Source organism: Hemicordylus capensis, chromosome 3 (assembly GCF_027244095.1).
Source record: "Hemicordylus capensis ecotype Gifberg chromosome 3, rHemCap1.1.pri, whole genome shotgun sequence".
In the NCBI taxonomy this organism is placed as follows: Eukaryota; Metazoa; Chordata; class Lepidosauria; order Squamata; family Cordylidae; genus Hemicordylus; species Hemicordylus capensis.
In genome coordinates, this window is record NC_069659.1 from 41,083,101 (window position 1) to 41,098,275 (window position 15,175).

The 15,175-nt window shown below is 44.1% G+C and overlaps 1 protein-coding gene across 9 annotated transcripts in view; it reads left to right on the plus strand.

The window, feature by feature from the left end:
* The window catches only part of FRY (FRY microtubule binding protein), a 343,900-nt gene that overhangs the window by 95,717 nt on the left and 233,008 nt on the right, over positions 1–15,175 (plus strand). For 3 of the 9 annotated variants that reach the window (XM_053312382.1, XM_053312384.1, XM_053312386.1), the window contains exon 1: positions 3,815–4,632. The exons of the other annotated variants lie outside the window; for them this stretch is intronic. In XM_053312382.1, the coding sequence (XP_053168357.1) occupies positions 4,563–4,632 (70 nt within the window). In that variant the 5' untranslated portion in view covers positions 3,815–4,562. Of the gene's footprint in view, positions 1–3,814; positions 4,633–15,175 lie in introns of those variants that run through there. 9 annotated transcript variants of the gene reach the window in all.

A 15,175-nucleotide genomic window follows, 5' to 3' on the forward strand; every position in this document is an offset into this window, starting at 1 on the left:
AACATCTAGGATTCTTTCTTTCTTGCAGGGAACACTGCCCAGCAGTATACAGCACCCTCCACAGCACTAGTCCTCATAACTGGCCATTTGGGAAATATCCACAACCATTAAAAGAACATTAAGGTTCCTTCCTTCAACCCTGGACTCCTATCATGCACTACTTAAGTCAAAACCAAAGTAGCAGACCTATTCACAATAAGGAGGAGGAGGAAGAGGAAGAAGAAGGGATTGCATTTTAAGGATGCAACCCTATTCTCGCTTACCTGGGAGTATTGAAATGGGATTTACCTCTAACTTAAGGATTGCACTATAAATTGCACTGAATTAAATGGGACTGCATTCCAAGAAAATTTGCCTAGAATGACATGTGTAAATGTATTTAGAATTTGAGATGTAGGTAAACAGTCATTTGTATCCGGCCGTTTCTAGAGGGAAGACTGTCTTATAGTCCAATCTTATGCATGTTTACTCAAAAGCAAATCCCACTATGTTCAGTGGGACTATCCGGGTGTGTAGGGTTGTAGTTTTAGAACAGCAACCGCTCTTATGTATACATGGAACGCTTCTGACTAGGTCTGTCCAATTCACTTCAGTGGAGGAAACAGATTCCTGTGGATCCGGATCTGCCCCTTCCATTGGAAATAATGGAGGAGGCTATGCGTGCAAATCTCTCTGTGTGTACCAGAGTATATATGCAAGGCTCTGGCTCAGAGTTTGTATTTATATATAAAGTTTCCATATTGCCTCTCATCTTCCTAAATATCAAGTCTTGTACTTTGTGTTGGTTATATTCTAAAAAGTCTCAAATCTGAAACAGGTTCTTATTACTTACTGTTTTTGTAGCACTGTTTATTTTACAAAGATGATTATTATTATATCAATGAGCCACTTTTGGAAGGGCGGTATAGAAATCGAATCAATCAATATATAATAAACAAATATACACTGAACTTTTTTCACATGCAGAAAAGTTGCATCCCTCCCCAAGTAAATTTTGACAGGAGACGAGAGGAATGGAAAGGCATGGATGACAAGGAATAAATATGAACAAATGCTGGTACTTTCAGGTGTGGAGGAAGATGAAGCAATTAAGCAGGGGCAACTTCAGAACAACTAGCAAAGAAGGTTAGGAGGGAATGAGGGTTTTGCTATACAGTACATTTAATACTTATAGAAATAAGGTAATTAATGTTGTTTATCCACTTTATTAATGAAGCTTGCTTGACATTTTCAAACTTATTTGGTAATGGGTTAGATTTCTCAGAAAATACTAAGGCTGTTCTCAGGATCAGCCAAGCCCAGGGTCTGGGCCCATCAGAACCGCCGGGAGCCACATGGATCCTGTGCTTCGCCGCCAAACCCAGCTCTGTGGCCCAGCTGTTAACCAGGGTTAAGGCCATGAGCCTTAACCCAGCTACTGGGGTCGTGTGTCTGCTGCTAGAGCACCTGTCTCCCTGGGGAATCCTCCAATGCTGCACTGCCAAGCTGGTTCCATAGCCCAGGCTGTTAGCCAGGGTTAAGGCTGTGAGCCTTAACCCGGCTGCCAGGATCATGTGTCTGCTGCTAGAGTACCCATCTTCCGGGGGAATCCCCCAGAGTACCCATCTCCCAGGGGAATCCCCCAATGCACTGCACTCTTTGTGCTATGCATTGAGGGATATCTGGAGACCAGTACACATCGGCTCCTTGGTGCAGCGCAGATTGTCTGGGAGTGTGGTCCCATGTGCGGAAGCCCGTACTGAGCTGCAGCTGCCTGGGCTGTCATTTGGGAGGTCAGAACGGGGCTTGGAGGAGCCCCCACTGCTGCCCTCCCACTGCCTCTGATGTCTCTCCACTGCCTCCGCAGCCACCACAAAAGGTAAGGAGAAGTACCCTTTCTCTTCCCCACCCCCAGCTACCTTTAGGATAGGGATTAGGGAATCCCCCCTTTACTTGTAAAGGGAAATCCTCACCAGACTCTCATTTACAAGTATCCCTGAACCAGCCTGCAAACTGGTTCGACCCAATTTGGCCAAGCTCGGAACTGGGTCAGTTTGAATCTGGTTCGGATTCAAACTGAACTGGCCAAACTGGTTTCATGCACATCACTACTGCACACATGGTCTCATCCAGTGCAGTTCCCTGGCCAGGAAGATAGCTTCTGGGAGGGTGGAAGAGTCTTCGACTATCTTGCTGCACTGGCTTCTACCACTTGTTCTGGGTAGAGGAGTGAAGAGGCCAGAACTGTGCAGCTGCGTAGGTAGGTTGCCAAAGGGAGCTCGGGCTGTGTGAGGGGTGTTTTGAGGAACAGCCACGGTGGCTACAGGGCCAGTAAGAACCTTCATCCCTCTTGCTGCTCCTTTAGAAGACTTCTCATGGATTCCCCCTCCCCTTTGCTTTTAAAAGGGAATCCTCACCGGATTCTCCTTTACAAGCATAGCCCCTTGAACCACCAAACTTGTTTGGTCAAATGGACCAAACCAATTAAAGGACCAGCACTTTGGTTCAAATTTGAACCGAACTACAAATTTTGGTTTGTGCACACGCCTAACACTCGCCACCCCTTGGAGCCATCCCTGGGATTAAATCAAAGACTTCATGAGAAAATGGCTTTGGGGAAGGGATTTTATGGAACGGAGCAGGATCCCAGTAATGTTCTCTGAGGGCATTCCAGCATAAGGGGCAGCAAAGGGCGAATGAACTCAGCTATTTAAGAAAGCAAGAGACCGGAGGGTGATAGAACTGAAGGGTTTTATAGGAAAATAAGGACAGAAGGCATGGGTTTACACTGTGCACATTCTTGAAGGTAAATTTGAGTAATTTTGTGCTTGGTGCAAAAGGGATGGAAAGCCAGTGCATGATTTGAGGAGGAAGTAATATGGTCTGAACTATGAGGGGATTTAATTGTTTTGGTAGAAAACTTAGTCTTCTCTCCATTTTTCTTACACCCTCATACCTCATAGATTGTAAGCTCCATTGGGTAAGAACCTTTTTGTTTTTGCTTATATTCTTCACTGACCAGCTTGTAGTGGTGCTGAAAATTCAGAAATTGGTGCATAGATGGCTTCTTTGGCTGGGGTGAGTCAGTCACACTTAATCTTTTTAAGGAGAGGAGAGCTGGTCTTGTGGTAGCAAGCATGACTTGTCCCCGAAGCTAAGCAAGGTCTGCCCTGGTTGCATCTGAATGGGAGACTTGATGTGTGAGCACTGCAAGATCTTCCGCTCAGGGGATGAAGCTGCTCTGGGAAGAGCAGAAGGTTTCAAGTTCCCTCCCTGGCTTCTCCAAGATAGGGATGAGAGAGATTCCTGCCTGCAACCTTGGAGAAGCCGCTGCCAGTCTGTGAAGACAATACTGAGGTAGATAGACCAATGGTCTGACTCAGTATATGGCAGGTTCCTATGTTCTAATCCCACCATGTGCAAGACCAACCATTTCTGCGCACCATTGCAAACTACCTAAAATTTTGTTTAGGAGCCTATACTAGGTATACAGACCTTTATGTGGTGGCCAAAGTGGCCCACACACCTGGGATTCACTGCTGCCAGGGAGATAACCAACACACATCTTGTCCAGGTGGTTCGTAAAATGACCCTTACTTTTTAAAGCAAATGTGTTTAGGAACTGGGGCACTAGTCCCCTAGATTTCAGGAGGATTTAAAATCCTTTGGCTTAAGCGGCTTGTGGATGGGGCTGTGATCTGATGTGCAAGAAGCTGCTTTAATAAGCTGTTCTTTCCCTGGCTGCTGTCTCTTTAAATCTGATCAAGACAAATTGGTATCAACCACGATTTGTCTGGGGCTGGGAAGGAGGAATCTAAACAACTAAGGCGGCTGCGAAGAGGACCCCGGCAAGGCGGGAAGGGGGGGGGCGCGCTCCGTCACTGCACACCCAGCGAGCTGGATGGTGCAGCCTTTGCTTTACCGCAGCATGATGCAGTTGTACCGAATTAGGCGTTGTTGTTGTTCTTGGAGGAGAGACGGGAGAGAAGCAGCTGACCAGCCGGTATAAAAACACCCCAGCTTGGTCAAAAAGCCGCTTGTGTTGGCAGAGAGGAAAGGCTGGCAGAAGTTGGGGAGGGTCCTGAAGCTGCCTACACTGGCGGATCGGCGGAGCCTGTTTCCTGGGCTGCTTCGGGGCGTTTGCAGGAAGAGGTGTTTTCCTTCCGATCGTTCTTCGAGGCCGGCTGTGACACCCTGCAAGGGACCGTGTTTATGCAGCAGCCGCAGCCGCTCTGGGTATGCGAAGAGAGCCTGTGCGCACACGCGGCGGCGGCTCTAGACCAGCGCAAGACCCCAAAGATGCTCTCTGCGACTGGGCAAAAAAAAACAAATAGTCCTCACTGAAGGATGAACAGGGGACAAGCATCTCCTCCTGGGGTGGTGTTTTTTTCCTGCCGCTGAACAGGAGAGCAGCAGCAGCAGCAGCTACCTCTCAGGAGCGGAAGGAGAGGCTCTGCAGAGACTTCATTTCCTCTCCTGACCCCCCTCCGTTTACATCACTAACTGGTGACAGTCACATCTCGCCGGCAAAGTACCTGCCACCACTCGAGCGGCTCGGAGCCGCCTCTTTGTATGCTGCAGACATGGCCAGCCAGCAGGATTCCGGCTTCTTTGAAATCAGTATCAAATATTTACTGAAATCCTGGAGCAGTAGTAAGTGAGCATTTTTATGTTAGGGTTTGGTTTGGTATTAAATACTGTTCAGTACTGCTCGTCGCGAGAAACGAATGCAACCTTGCGTTTGAGCTGTTAGCTTCTTTGAGGTTAGCAGTTGAACCAAGTGATCTTTTTTTCACGGGGGTGGGGGAGGAGGAAAGACAGGGCTTGTATTTTGTACTGTTTAGAAACATAAATTAAAACCTCAGCGTTTAAACCCTGCTACTTAAGTGGAATGATGGTAATGGGATTATGCTCGATTTTTACTTGATTGAATTATTAAATTAGGTTGCTTCCTGGACCTCCCTTTCTCTGGAATAGGACAGGGTAGGGCTATTTCAATCTTCACTCCTTAGATGAGTTTGCATGTTTTTGTTCAGCCTTACTTCATTTTATAATTTTTCGGAGGACTTCCTTATGCCAACCATTCAGCAGTACCCTGAAATAATATACATTTGTCCAGTTAGTGATGGTTCATAGGAAAAATGAGATAAATCACATCTAAGTCTGCTTATGTTTAGGGGGAAATAAATGAGTTGCTTTCAGCTTAATATTCACCCCCCATTTAAATGGTTTTATTGCCTTCTTCAGTTTTCATTGAAGGAGTCTGCTGCTCTTCCTAAACCAAATGAGAAGGCTGCAGAATGTAAACAAATGAGGTTGGAGCTATCCACTGTTGCAGGGCTTAGTAATGCTGATGCACCATTGTCCTCTCTAGCATCTTCTAGCTTTTTAATTTCGGGTGGAATGTTATGTAATAAAGATCAGCAGAAGTCTAGAATGTTTGCTGATAATGTGAAGTTAATCTTGTCTCTAGACGGTCAACTCTGATTTTTAGTATTATGAAATTTCATTTTTAAAAATGTGTCCAGCTCATGATTCTTTTGCATCAGCAAACTCAACAAATTTTGAATCCTACCAATTTCTAAATAGCATGGAAAAATATAGCTAGGCTGTGTATGGAACACCATATCTATTACCCCTATATCTATAATTAAACAGCTACAGCATATGATGGATTTAAGACTGGTGGTTTTAATGGTATCAATGATTATATAGCTAAAAACAATTTGGAAACAGAGATAAAAATCCCTAATGTATCCTGATATGGCAAGGGCACTATTTGTGAATAATATCTAAAGACATCTTATTTTTTTAGTCCAGTTTGAAGCACAATATAGACTGTAAGGGTTGTCTGAATACCCCCCCCCCGCCGCCATAACTGTGAAGTCACTGGCGGTGGGGGGGAGGGAATTATCTTGGCTGCATTTTTAATTTTCTGTAATGCAAATCCATATCCTATTCCTTACTTTTAGAGGCTGACATCCAGACCAATGAAGAGCGTATGAATCAAAGGAAGTACACATGCAGCATTCCAGACTAAAGCAAAGTGGGCGCTCACACGAGGGAGAGATTTGTGTCAGTCTTCCCTTCCTTCTGAAGCCCTCTGAGCCACAGGAAAATATGTCCACTGGGGTCATGCAGCCCTCAGGGACATATTTTTGGGTGGCACTGAGCACTTAAGAGGGAAGGGGAGATTGGCAAAAATTGCCCCTGTCTACCCAGAAATGCTATGAATACCATATATGCTGGCTGACATCCAGAGTAAAGAAGTGTGTGAGCAGCGTTCCAGGCTAAAGCAGCACAGGCATATGTGCTGCTTTAGTTTGGAACACTGCTCACATTTATGAATTAATGTCTGCTTTGGCTTCCAAACTGCTGTTCATTGCTTTAAATAAATATCAGGATCCAGTGTAACAGCAGTAGCTTCAGAAAGGAGACATTAAATTATTAGGGAATTTTATTACAAGAAGATCATATTCCTTATCTTTTTAATAGTATAATATGAAATATTAAGTCAATCTTTACCTTAATTTTACAGCCTTAATGAAAATTAGTTGATTATTTTATTGCTATACATTAAAATCACTTTCCATTTCTGTCATTTTTCATCAGAAGGTTGCCCAACTTTCCTAAACTGCAGTTGGAAGTCCCAAAGTGAAATTATGCATACCTGTTTCTCAACAGAATTTTATGTGTTCTTAAAAATACAGGCTGACTTATGGTCGGTTTTCTGCCATACCATCACTGACAAATTGTATTTTTCTTCTACACATTTATTTATATACGTACACGTATTTATTTATGTTTGTTGTCTGAGTCATTTACTTGAAATCTAAAAGGCTTGGTAGGCAAACTCATATGATAGTTTAAAGAAAAACTGGATAAAAAGCTCCTCATACAGTCATAGGGTGTTGGACTTAAGGGTTTCATATGGCAATAGTAGAGAAACTTAGATATCACGTGTTTGAGAAACTGCTTGTGAGTTTATTCATGCATAAGCATCAGCCTGTTTTTAAAGTAATGTCTACGTGAAGTTTGATGTGCAGCCATTGTTACGTTGGGTGCAAAGTGAGAGGAACAAGGTTAACGTGGGCAAGTTGAAACTATTATTTGGGGCAACCTTCTTTTAATCCTTCTCGTGCTTTCATTATGTGCTTGCTTGAATTTCTTGCTTCTGGTTGCTACAAAGAGTCCTGCATTTAAAAACTGTAGAGAAATAAGTGCATAGGGAGGGCACAGTACACTGTAGCACAAGGGAGTCTGAGTTCCCTGGAATGGTAGCCACAGCTTAGGCCCTGGAAAAATGTGTAAACAAAGCTTTGGTGTCCAGCTTGTGAACTATGATCCCCTCTTAAAATGTGATACTGCTACTCAGGTATCATGCTCACTGTCTCAGCATGGCTAGCGTCCAACTTAATCAGTCACCTGGAACACATTCTGTTACCTTTCCATATGGCGTGTTTCTGTACAACCATTATTATGCTTTTAGGGCTGACAGTAGGGTATTCAGCAGCACAATGATTCTACCGTGGCTCACAGCAGGCTTGCAGGTGGTCTGGAAGACCATTACAACAATTAAGGAAAACACCAAACATCTCCAGGCTAAGCAATGACAAACACTGGACTAAAAATACAACTTCTTCTGCGCTCTGGTGAATTTGTACTGAATGTGAAGTGGAGGTGTGGCTGTATAGGCATTGCTGGATTTTCACATGCTTGGGGGTCACTGATGTATTTGTCAGTCAAGGCATACAATTTAGAACCAATTTAATTAGCTGACTAAAACAACTGGTTTTAGCTGACTAAAACAACTGGTAAAAAAAACAGTTGTAGATTTCACTTAACTCTATGGCTCAGGGACCGACATTTACTAGTTTGATGCTTCTGTGCTCACACATTTTGCATCCCAGCTTTAAAACTTGATGCATCCATCACGTTCTTGAAGCCTTCTGAAATAAAGCAGTATAATATTCAGACACATGTGCACACATAATATGAATAATTATTATTTATGATCATAACAATGAAACAGTTTGATACTTTAACAATGCTGGTTTTTAAAACCATTGCTTAAATATTTCCAAGCATATATATGTAACTAGGAAATTGATGCTGTCTTTAACCCTCATCCATTCCTGAATTGTTATTTTTTACATGTGAGTAGGACTTCCTACTCCCAAATAGTCCCATTGCTTACACCGGATGCTGCCCAACCTTTGCAGACTACAGATGCTACAATCTCTGTATTTAATTGTCTTAGCTGGCATGCTTGCCCAGGATTTGGCGGCGGAACTCTCGTGGCACGCTGCGAGAGTTCCAGCAATAATAATGGAGGTGGTCTGGCCCGGCCCTGCCGAGTAAGGAGGGAGGAGGAGAGAGAGAAGAAAGTGGCAGTGGTGGCCGGCGGATGGGGGGGGAGAAAAAAGTGGCGGCGGTGGTGGGCTGATGTGGGGGAGAAAAAAGTGGCGGCAGGCAGATGGGGGGAGAAAAAAGCGGCAGCGGGCAGATAGGGGAGAGAAGAGTGGCGTCAGCAGGCGGATGGGGAGAGAAAAGCCGCAGTGGCAGGTGAATGAGGGAGGAGAAAAAAGCCGCGGTGTGGGGGGGAGGTGGGAGAAAGCGGACGCCGGCAGGGGGAGGAGGAAGAAAGCGGTGGCGTGCGGGCTGGAGAAAGTGGCGACTGGTGGGTGGGCTTGGGGGGGAGAAAGCGGGGAGGGGACTAGAGGCACAGATGGTCTGCGCCTGGTTCAGCTAGTAACAGTATATTTTGCTTCAGGGGAGTGCAGCAATGATCACTCCACAGGGCGCCACAAGAGTGGCACCCTGTGCGACCACACAACTTAATGAAAATGTGAATTGCTACCTAAGAAAAATGAACATTTCATACCCAACCGTCATGAGGATCCAAATTCTGCAGCTAATTTCTCAACATTTCAGCAGAAATGACATACTGTGACTGATCTAAAGGCAATCATCACAGGCCTGAGAGCTGCTCAAGAGCATTCTATAGGCTAATCTCCCACAATCACATCTTTTGTTTGGTTTCTTGACAGCTGTCCCTGGGCACACACTTCTTGGATACACACAATAGCAACATCTGCTGCTGCCCAGAGACAGAAGTTTGGGGTTAGGGTTTGGGGTTAGCTGCAATTATTGCGGCTCCTTGAGTCAGACCTAACGCCTCAGTGGCAAAACTGCAGTTGTCAGTAGCGAACCTTAGAGATCCGAAGATTCAAATTGGAACCTTGGCAAGGCAAACCAGAAGTTGCTTAACCGCGGTTCTGTGGATTCATACATAACTGTGTTACAACCTCTGCACCAATTATTAACTGCAGTTATCCGTTATGTCTGAAAACGGCCACAATGTTTGTTTCCAGTGCTAAAATGTTGATTTATAGAAATTTTATAAATGGTAATGTTCAGTTTCAGCAATCTTTTAATTGCGTATTGCCTTTTTACAAATTATTTACTTTTCCTGTTACAGAGGTCACATATTTAGAACCAAGAGCCTCTGTTTCAAATGGAACAAAACATTGGATATTAGGACATTGATTTCATGTGTATTTTCAGGTACTTAGGAATATAGGAAGCTGCCTTATACTGAGTCAGACCATTGGACCATCTAGCTCAGTATTTTTTACATAGACTGGCAGTGGCTTCTCAAGGGTTGCAGGCAGGAGTCTCTTAGCCCTATCTTAGAGATGCCAGGGAGGGAACTTTTCCCATAACTTCCTTGCTAATTTCTGAGGTCCAAGCCCAAGATAGGTAACACAAGGAAATCCCCATGCATTCAAATTATTACTGTGCACCCAGTCATAATAATCCCTTTGTAGGGCATATTGCATGAAACACAAAAAATGTGAGAGTGGCTTCAGAGTAGACAAAGTACATGGATTGTTGGTGGCCTTAGCAGAAAGAAATATGGCATTTATCCTGTCTATATCCCCTTGTTTTGTATTAAAAGGGATTTGGGAGACTTGGGGGAAGGTACTTGGGTGATAAATCTTGGGATGGGTATGAATTACTTTGTTAGTAACTCCCAGACACAACATCAAGGATTATGGATGCATTAAAAAGCAGATTATAGCATCCACTGATAGGTGATGGTGAAGCATGAAGCATTAGTGTAAGGGATGAGAAGCATAAGTTCCGTAATGTTATAGCACAAAACTGAGAACCATCTAGAAAAATCTCCACATTGGTCAGCATGATGTGAGGTGGTGAGATAAACTGAATATCACTGGTAATAAAATAGCAATATTAGCAAATATTACGTGTCTTGGTCTATTGTTGAGTACCTTCAAACTTCCTGTACAATCGTACCCTTTCATATTGAGTGCTTTCTGTATGCGACCAACCTATTTACATGCACAATCAAAATGAAAACACTCCTACAATATTATGAATGCTAGAGATATACATATGAGGTGGTATATGAATGAATGAATGCCTTATGGTGGTTTTAGCTCTTTTGCTTACATGCTACTCATATGTTTTCAGGACCTAAAAAATTTCAGCATAAATAAGTAGTGCCTCATATTTCTCCACAGCTCTAAATACCACACCCTTTAAATATCCGGACCTAGCTTATTAATCAGATCTGAGGTTGGTATTGCATCAGGGTTATTAAATGGCTGGCAAGAGTTCCAGCTATGATGATCAAATGAGAAACCATCATGGCTGGCAATTGGAGGTGTGCCCTGCCGCACCTCTCAGTTCTGTAAACAAATAAATAGTTTTAAATTAAGTAAATAGCATTGAGATTCCACTTTATTTATTTATTTATTCATTCATTCATTCATTCATTCATTCATTCAATATCTTTTTATACCGCCAAAAACTTGTTTTTCTGGGCGGTTTACAATAAAACAAAATAAATAATAGAAAAAATCAAAACATTACAACAATTTAAAACTTTAAAACAATGTTAAAAACAATTAAAACAGTATTTAATTAAAAGTCTAGGTGAACAGATGCATCTTTACAAACTTTTAAAAAGTTGCCAGAGATGGGGAGGCTCTTATTTCAGCAAGGAGCGCATTCCAGAGCTTCAGGGCCGCACTGGAAAAGGCTCATCCCCTAGTAGCCACCAGACGAGCTGGTGGCAACTGCAGACAAACATCTCCTGATTATCTCAATGGGCGGTGGGGTTCATGATGAAGAAGACATTATCTTAAATACTCAGAGCCCAAGCTGTTTAGGGCTTTGTAGGTTATAACCAGCACCTTGTATTTTGCCCGGAAACTCAATGGCAGTCAGTGTAACTCTTTCAATATGGGAGTAATATGGTCTCTCTGAGATGATCCAGAGACCAACCTGGCTGCTGCATTCTGGACCAATTGTAGTTTCCGGACTATATACAAGGCAGCCCAACATACAGCACATTGCAGTAGTCCATTCTGGAGGTTACCAGCATATGTACCACTGTTCTGAGGTAGTTTATCTCAAGAAATTGGCACAGCTGGCATATCAGTTGAAGCTGATAGAAGGCACCTTTGGCCACTGCCTCAACCTGGGACATCAGGGAGAGGGTTGGATCCAGAAGCACTCCCAGACTGCGTATCTGTTCCTTCTGGGGAAGTGTGACCCCATCCAGAACAGGCAGATCAAACTCATCTCCCTAGTTTCGACCCTGCACAATGAGTACTTCCATCTTATCTGGATTCAGTCTCAGTTTGTTATCCCACATCCAGCCCATCACCACCTCCAGGCAGGCATTTAGGGAGGTTATGCCTTTTCATGCTGATGTTGACATGGAGAAATAGATTTGGGTGTCATCAGCATGCTGATAGCACCGTTGACATACACGCTTCCTCCATGTCAGCATCCTTATCCAGGTCCTCCAGTCATTGTCTAAGCCAGGCCTGCTCAATTTAGGCCCCCACCCCTACCCCAGCTGTTTTGGACTACAACTCCCATAATCCCCAGCCAGAGTGGCTAATAGCCAGGGATTGTGGGAGTTGTAGGCCAACATCTACAGAAGGGCCAAAGTTGAGCAGCCCTAGTCTAAACTAATGGAACAAGTGCACGCAGCATCTGTGTTGGAGTGAATATGTTGTCTCAGGTCTTTTACAGTTTCCCCTCAGGATTGCTTACATAGCGTACTGTGTTGTTATCATTGTACCAAAAGAAATGGGAATGTAGGCGACTTTAAACATGACACGTTTCCTGTTTGTTTTATTTATTTACTTTATAACCCACTTTTTGTGTGTGATACTCCACAGGGTGGCTGGCATGATAGTTTTTAAAACCACAACATACATGATGTAAAGATAACTTGAGCATTTGGTTTTGCTGCATGGCTATATATTGGGAAGCCACAGTGCACACAAGAAAACTGTAATGTCTGATATGTCATAAGTGTGTGCCCATGTTTGTTTACTTTAGCCACAATTTTTTATCTCACTTCAAACTCTCCAGGGCTCCCAAGACAGCTGTATAATATATTGTAAAAATATTAAGTCTATATTATTATATTTAAATACTGACAAAACAATAGAACACATTACAGACCCTAAATAAAATAACAAAAGAACTAAATGAAACCAGAATGTTTTCAACAGATAGCAAAAACACAGCAGAGGTGGGATCAAGCAGGCCTCATAGGACAGTGAGCCTAGGGGCCACAACGGAAAAGGCTGTGATCAGGGGCATATGGAGCTTAGACATGGCCAGAGGATAGCTCCCCTGCCCCCTGGGGGGGAGGGCGCCAGGGGCAGGGCGCCCCAGCCCCAGCAGGGCTTTCCTTTCCCAGTAAGTGGTTTGTGGAATTGCTGACTGGGAGCTCCCCCAGTCAGTGATTCCACAAATCGTTGACTGGAGAAGAGACGCTCTGCCGAGACTGACGGACCCCGTCATTGGGATTGGCCCCGCCTCTTGCATCTGATAGCAGACGCAGGGCCGGGGCCAATGCCCAGGAGAGGGTCCATTCGGATTCTCTCCCATCCCTCTCCAGTCAGCGTTCCATTGCAACACTAGCTGGCTGTGCTTTCCCAAGCACAGCCAGCATTTCTGTGAAACTCTGGCTGGGGTGGAGAGGAGCGTGCCTCACACTCCCAGCTGGTGAGCACTTTGTTTGCCGACTGGGTGCGGGAGGGGGCAAGGGGGAGCCCTGGCCGAGGATGTAAGGGTGCTTTGGTGCCCCCCCAGACTCTGTTGATGGTCCCCCACCTTGCTCCATTGTCCCTACACCCCTGGCTGTGATTACTGTGTTTGATTTCCCTAGATGGGAGGACTGTGTAGTGCTGGATGAAGTAACATCCTTTGCTCAGAATGGAGAGAAGCGTGTAGGATGTGTGTGCCGCTATCTATGTTATTGGAGGTGCTTGGCTTTATGTACATGTGACTGCACCATTCCCCTTGCCAGGGAGTTTGCACTAACTGTATATCTTGCCCAATGAACGTGTGGAGAGACTGCTTATTTATGAGTTCATGTGTGTATAGAGAGAGGTTGGGTAACACCTGTAATTTCTTACTTGGGCATTTCACCTCCAGCCTGTAATGTCATTGTTGACTAAGAAGAATTCAGTGGAGAAGGTTTGTGAAATAAGGAAGGAAACAATTATGTGGTATGAAGAGATTGTGCAAGAGTCACTTTAAGTTATGAAAGCAACTACTTTAAGCATTGCTCAGTATTCCTCATATCGGTGTATGTCTTCACTTGCTTATTTTTCTTTGATCTGTTTCAGTCAAATGCAAAGAGTAGCTTACAGTCTGCACAAGATCCAATGCCCTTATTGACACTGTTTCTAGTTTCTTTAGTTTATAGTTAGTACCTAGTGAGATAAGTTCTAACCTACGTACTTATCATGCTTTTTAGTGTTATAAGTGACCATATGGACGAATACTTGACCATCCTTTTCCTCCCAGTTACTGTCTCATCCTTTCTTATTCTAAACATTTTATTTGATATTTTTCAACACAAAACATTTAGAAACAAAATTTTATTTTGCTTTTTGTTTTGTTTTACTTTATCAGGATCCCCACTTCCATTTTTCACTGCTGATGGTGTGCGCGCACACCTGTTGATCTGCTTCTGAAACTCGCTGGCTGACATCCAGACCAGTGCTGTGCTTGCACAAGGATCAAAGCCGTGTGCATGCAAGAAGGCCGTGTAGCCTGCATGGATTCTCTCAGTGTGCAATCCTTAGCTTTGCTTGTACAAGCATTGTGCTTTTGCAAGGATAGTGGAACAAGGACCGACATCCAGACTAGTGTTGCACTAGCACAACAAAATGTTGCTCACACTTAAAAAGTTTAGGGAGTTGTGCAAAGTGGGGCTGCATGATGTACTAGCAAGGACTTTCTCTGGGACATGTACAAGTTTGCAGTATAAAATTGTGCAATTTGTCTTCGTCTTTTGCTAGCGCAAAGTCTACTCTGGAACCAACGTTCCTTTCTTTGCATACTGTCATTTTTGCTACAGCAACGGCGACAACATTATGCTAGTGCATGGCTGCATAATTTAGGCCCTTCAGCTGTTTTTGGACTACAACTCCCATCATCCCTAGTTTCAGTGGCCAATAGATGGAGATTATGAGAATTGTAGTCCAACATCTGCAGGAGGCCAAGGTTTTGCAGCCCTGTGCTAGTGCAACATTAGTCTGGAAGTAGGCCAGAATGTGGGCCTCTACTTTCATCCCAGATTGCAAATCCTGTTACGCCAGTGCAGTACTAATCTGGAATACATATTCTTAACTAGCTGAACTAGCTTGTGTGACATGTTTGCTCAAGTGCAGCTTTAGGCTGGATGTTAGCCAGTAGCCCTGTTCACACAATCCTCAGAATCAGGGTAGGAGGCATTAAACTCTGGTTTGCGTGATTGTGTGAAATCACAAAAATCGCAACCCTGCTTTTAGCAACCCAAGTTGCTCAAAGCAGAATAGCCCAACTTTTGTAACATGCTCTGAACCAACATAGCAGGAGAGGAGAGCTCTCCAACTTGCTTTTCTGGTGTATGGATTCAGTTGCCTCTTGTACTCAGCTACTGGAACTCAGCAGGCCTGGGAACAATAGAGAGCTGTGGCTGCATCTGTCATCATGGATGTGCCATTCTGTAAAGCACACTCTATGATCCTAATGCTGGAGCCACTTCAGCAGGGCTGGGTCCACCCTCTGCTTCTTGGTGGCCAGAGGGCAGCTACTGACATAATGAGGTATTCTGGTTTACTGGCAGTGTAAAACATGCTGGGAAGGCCTG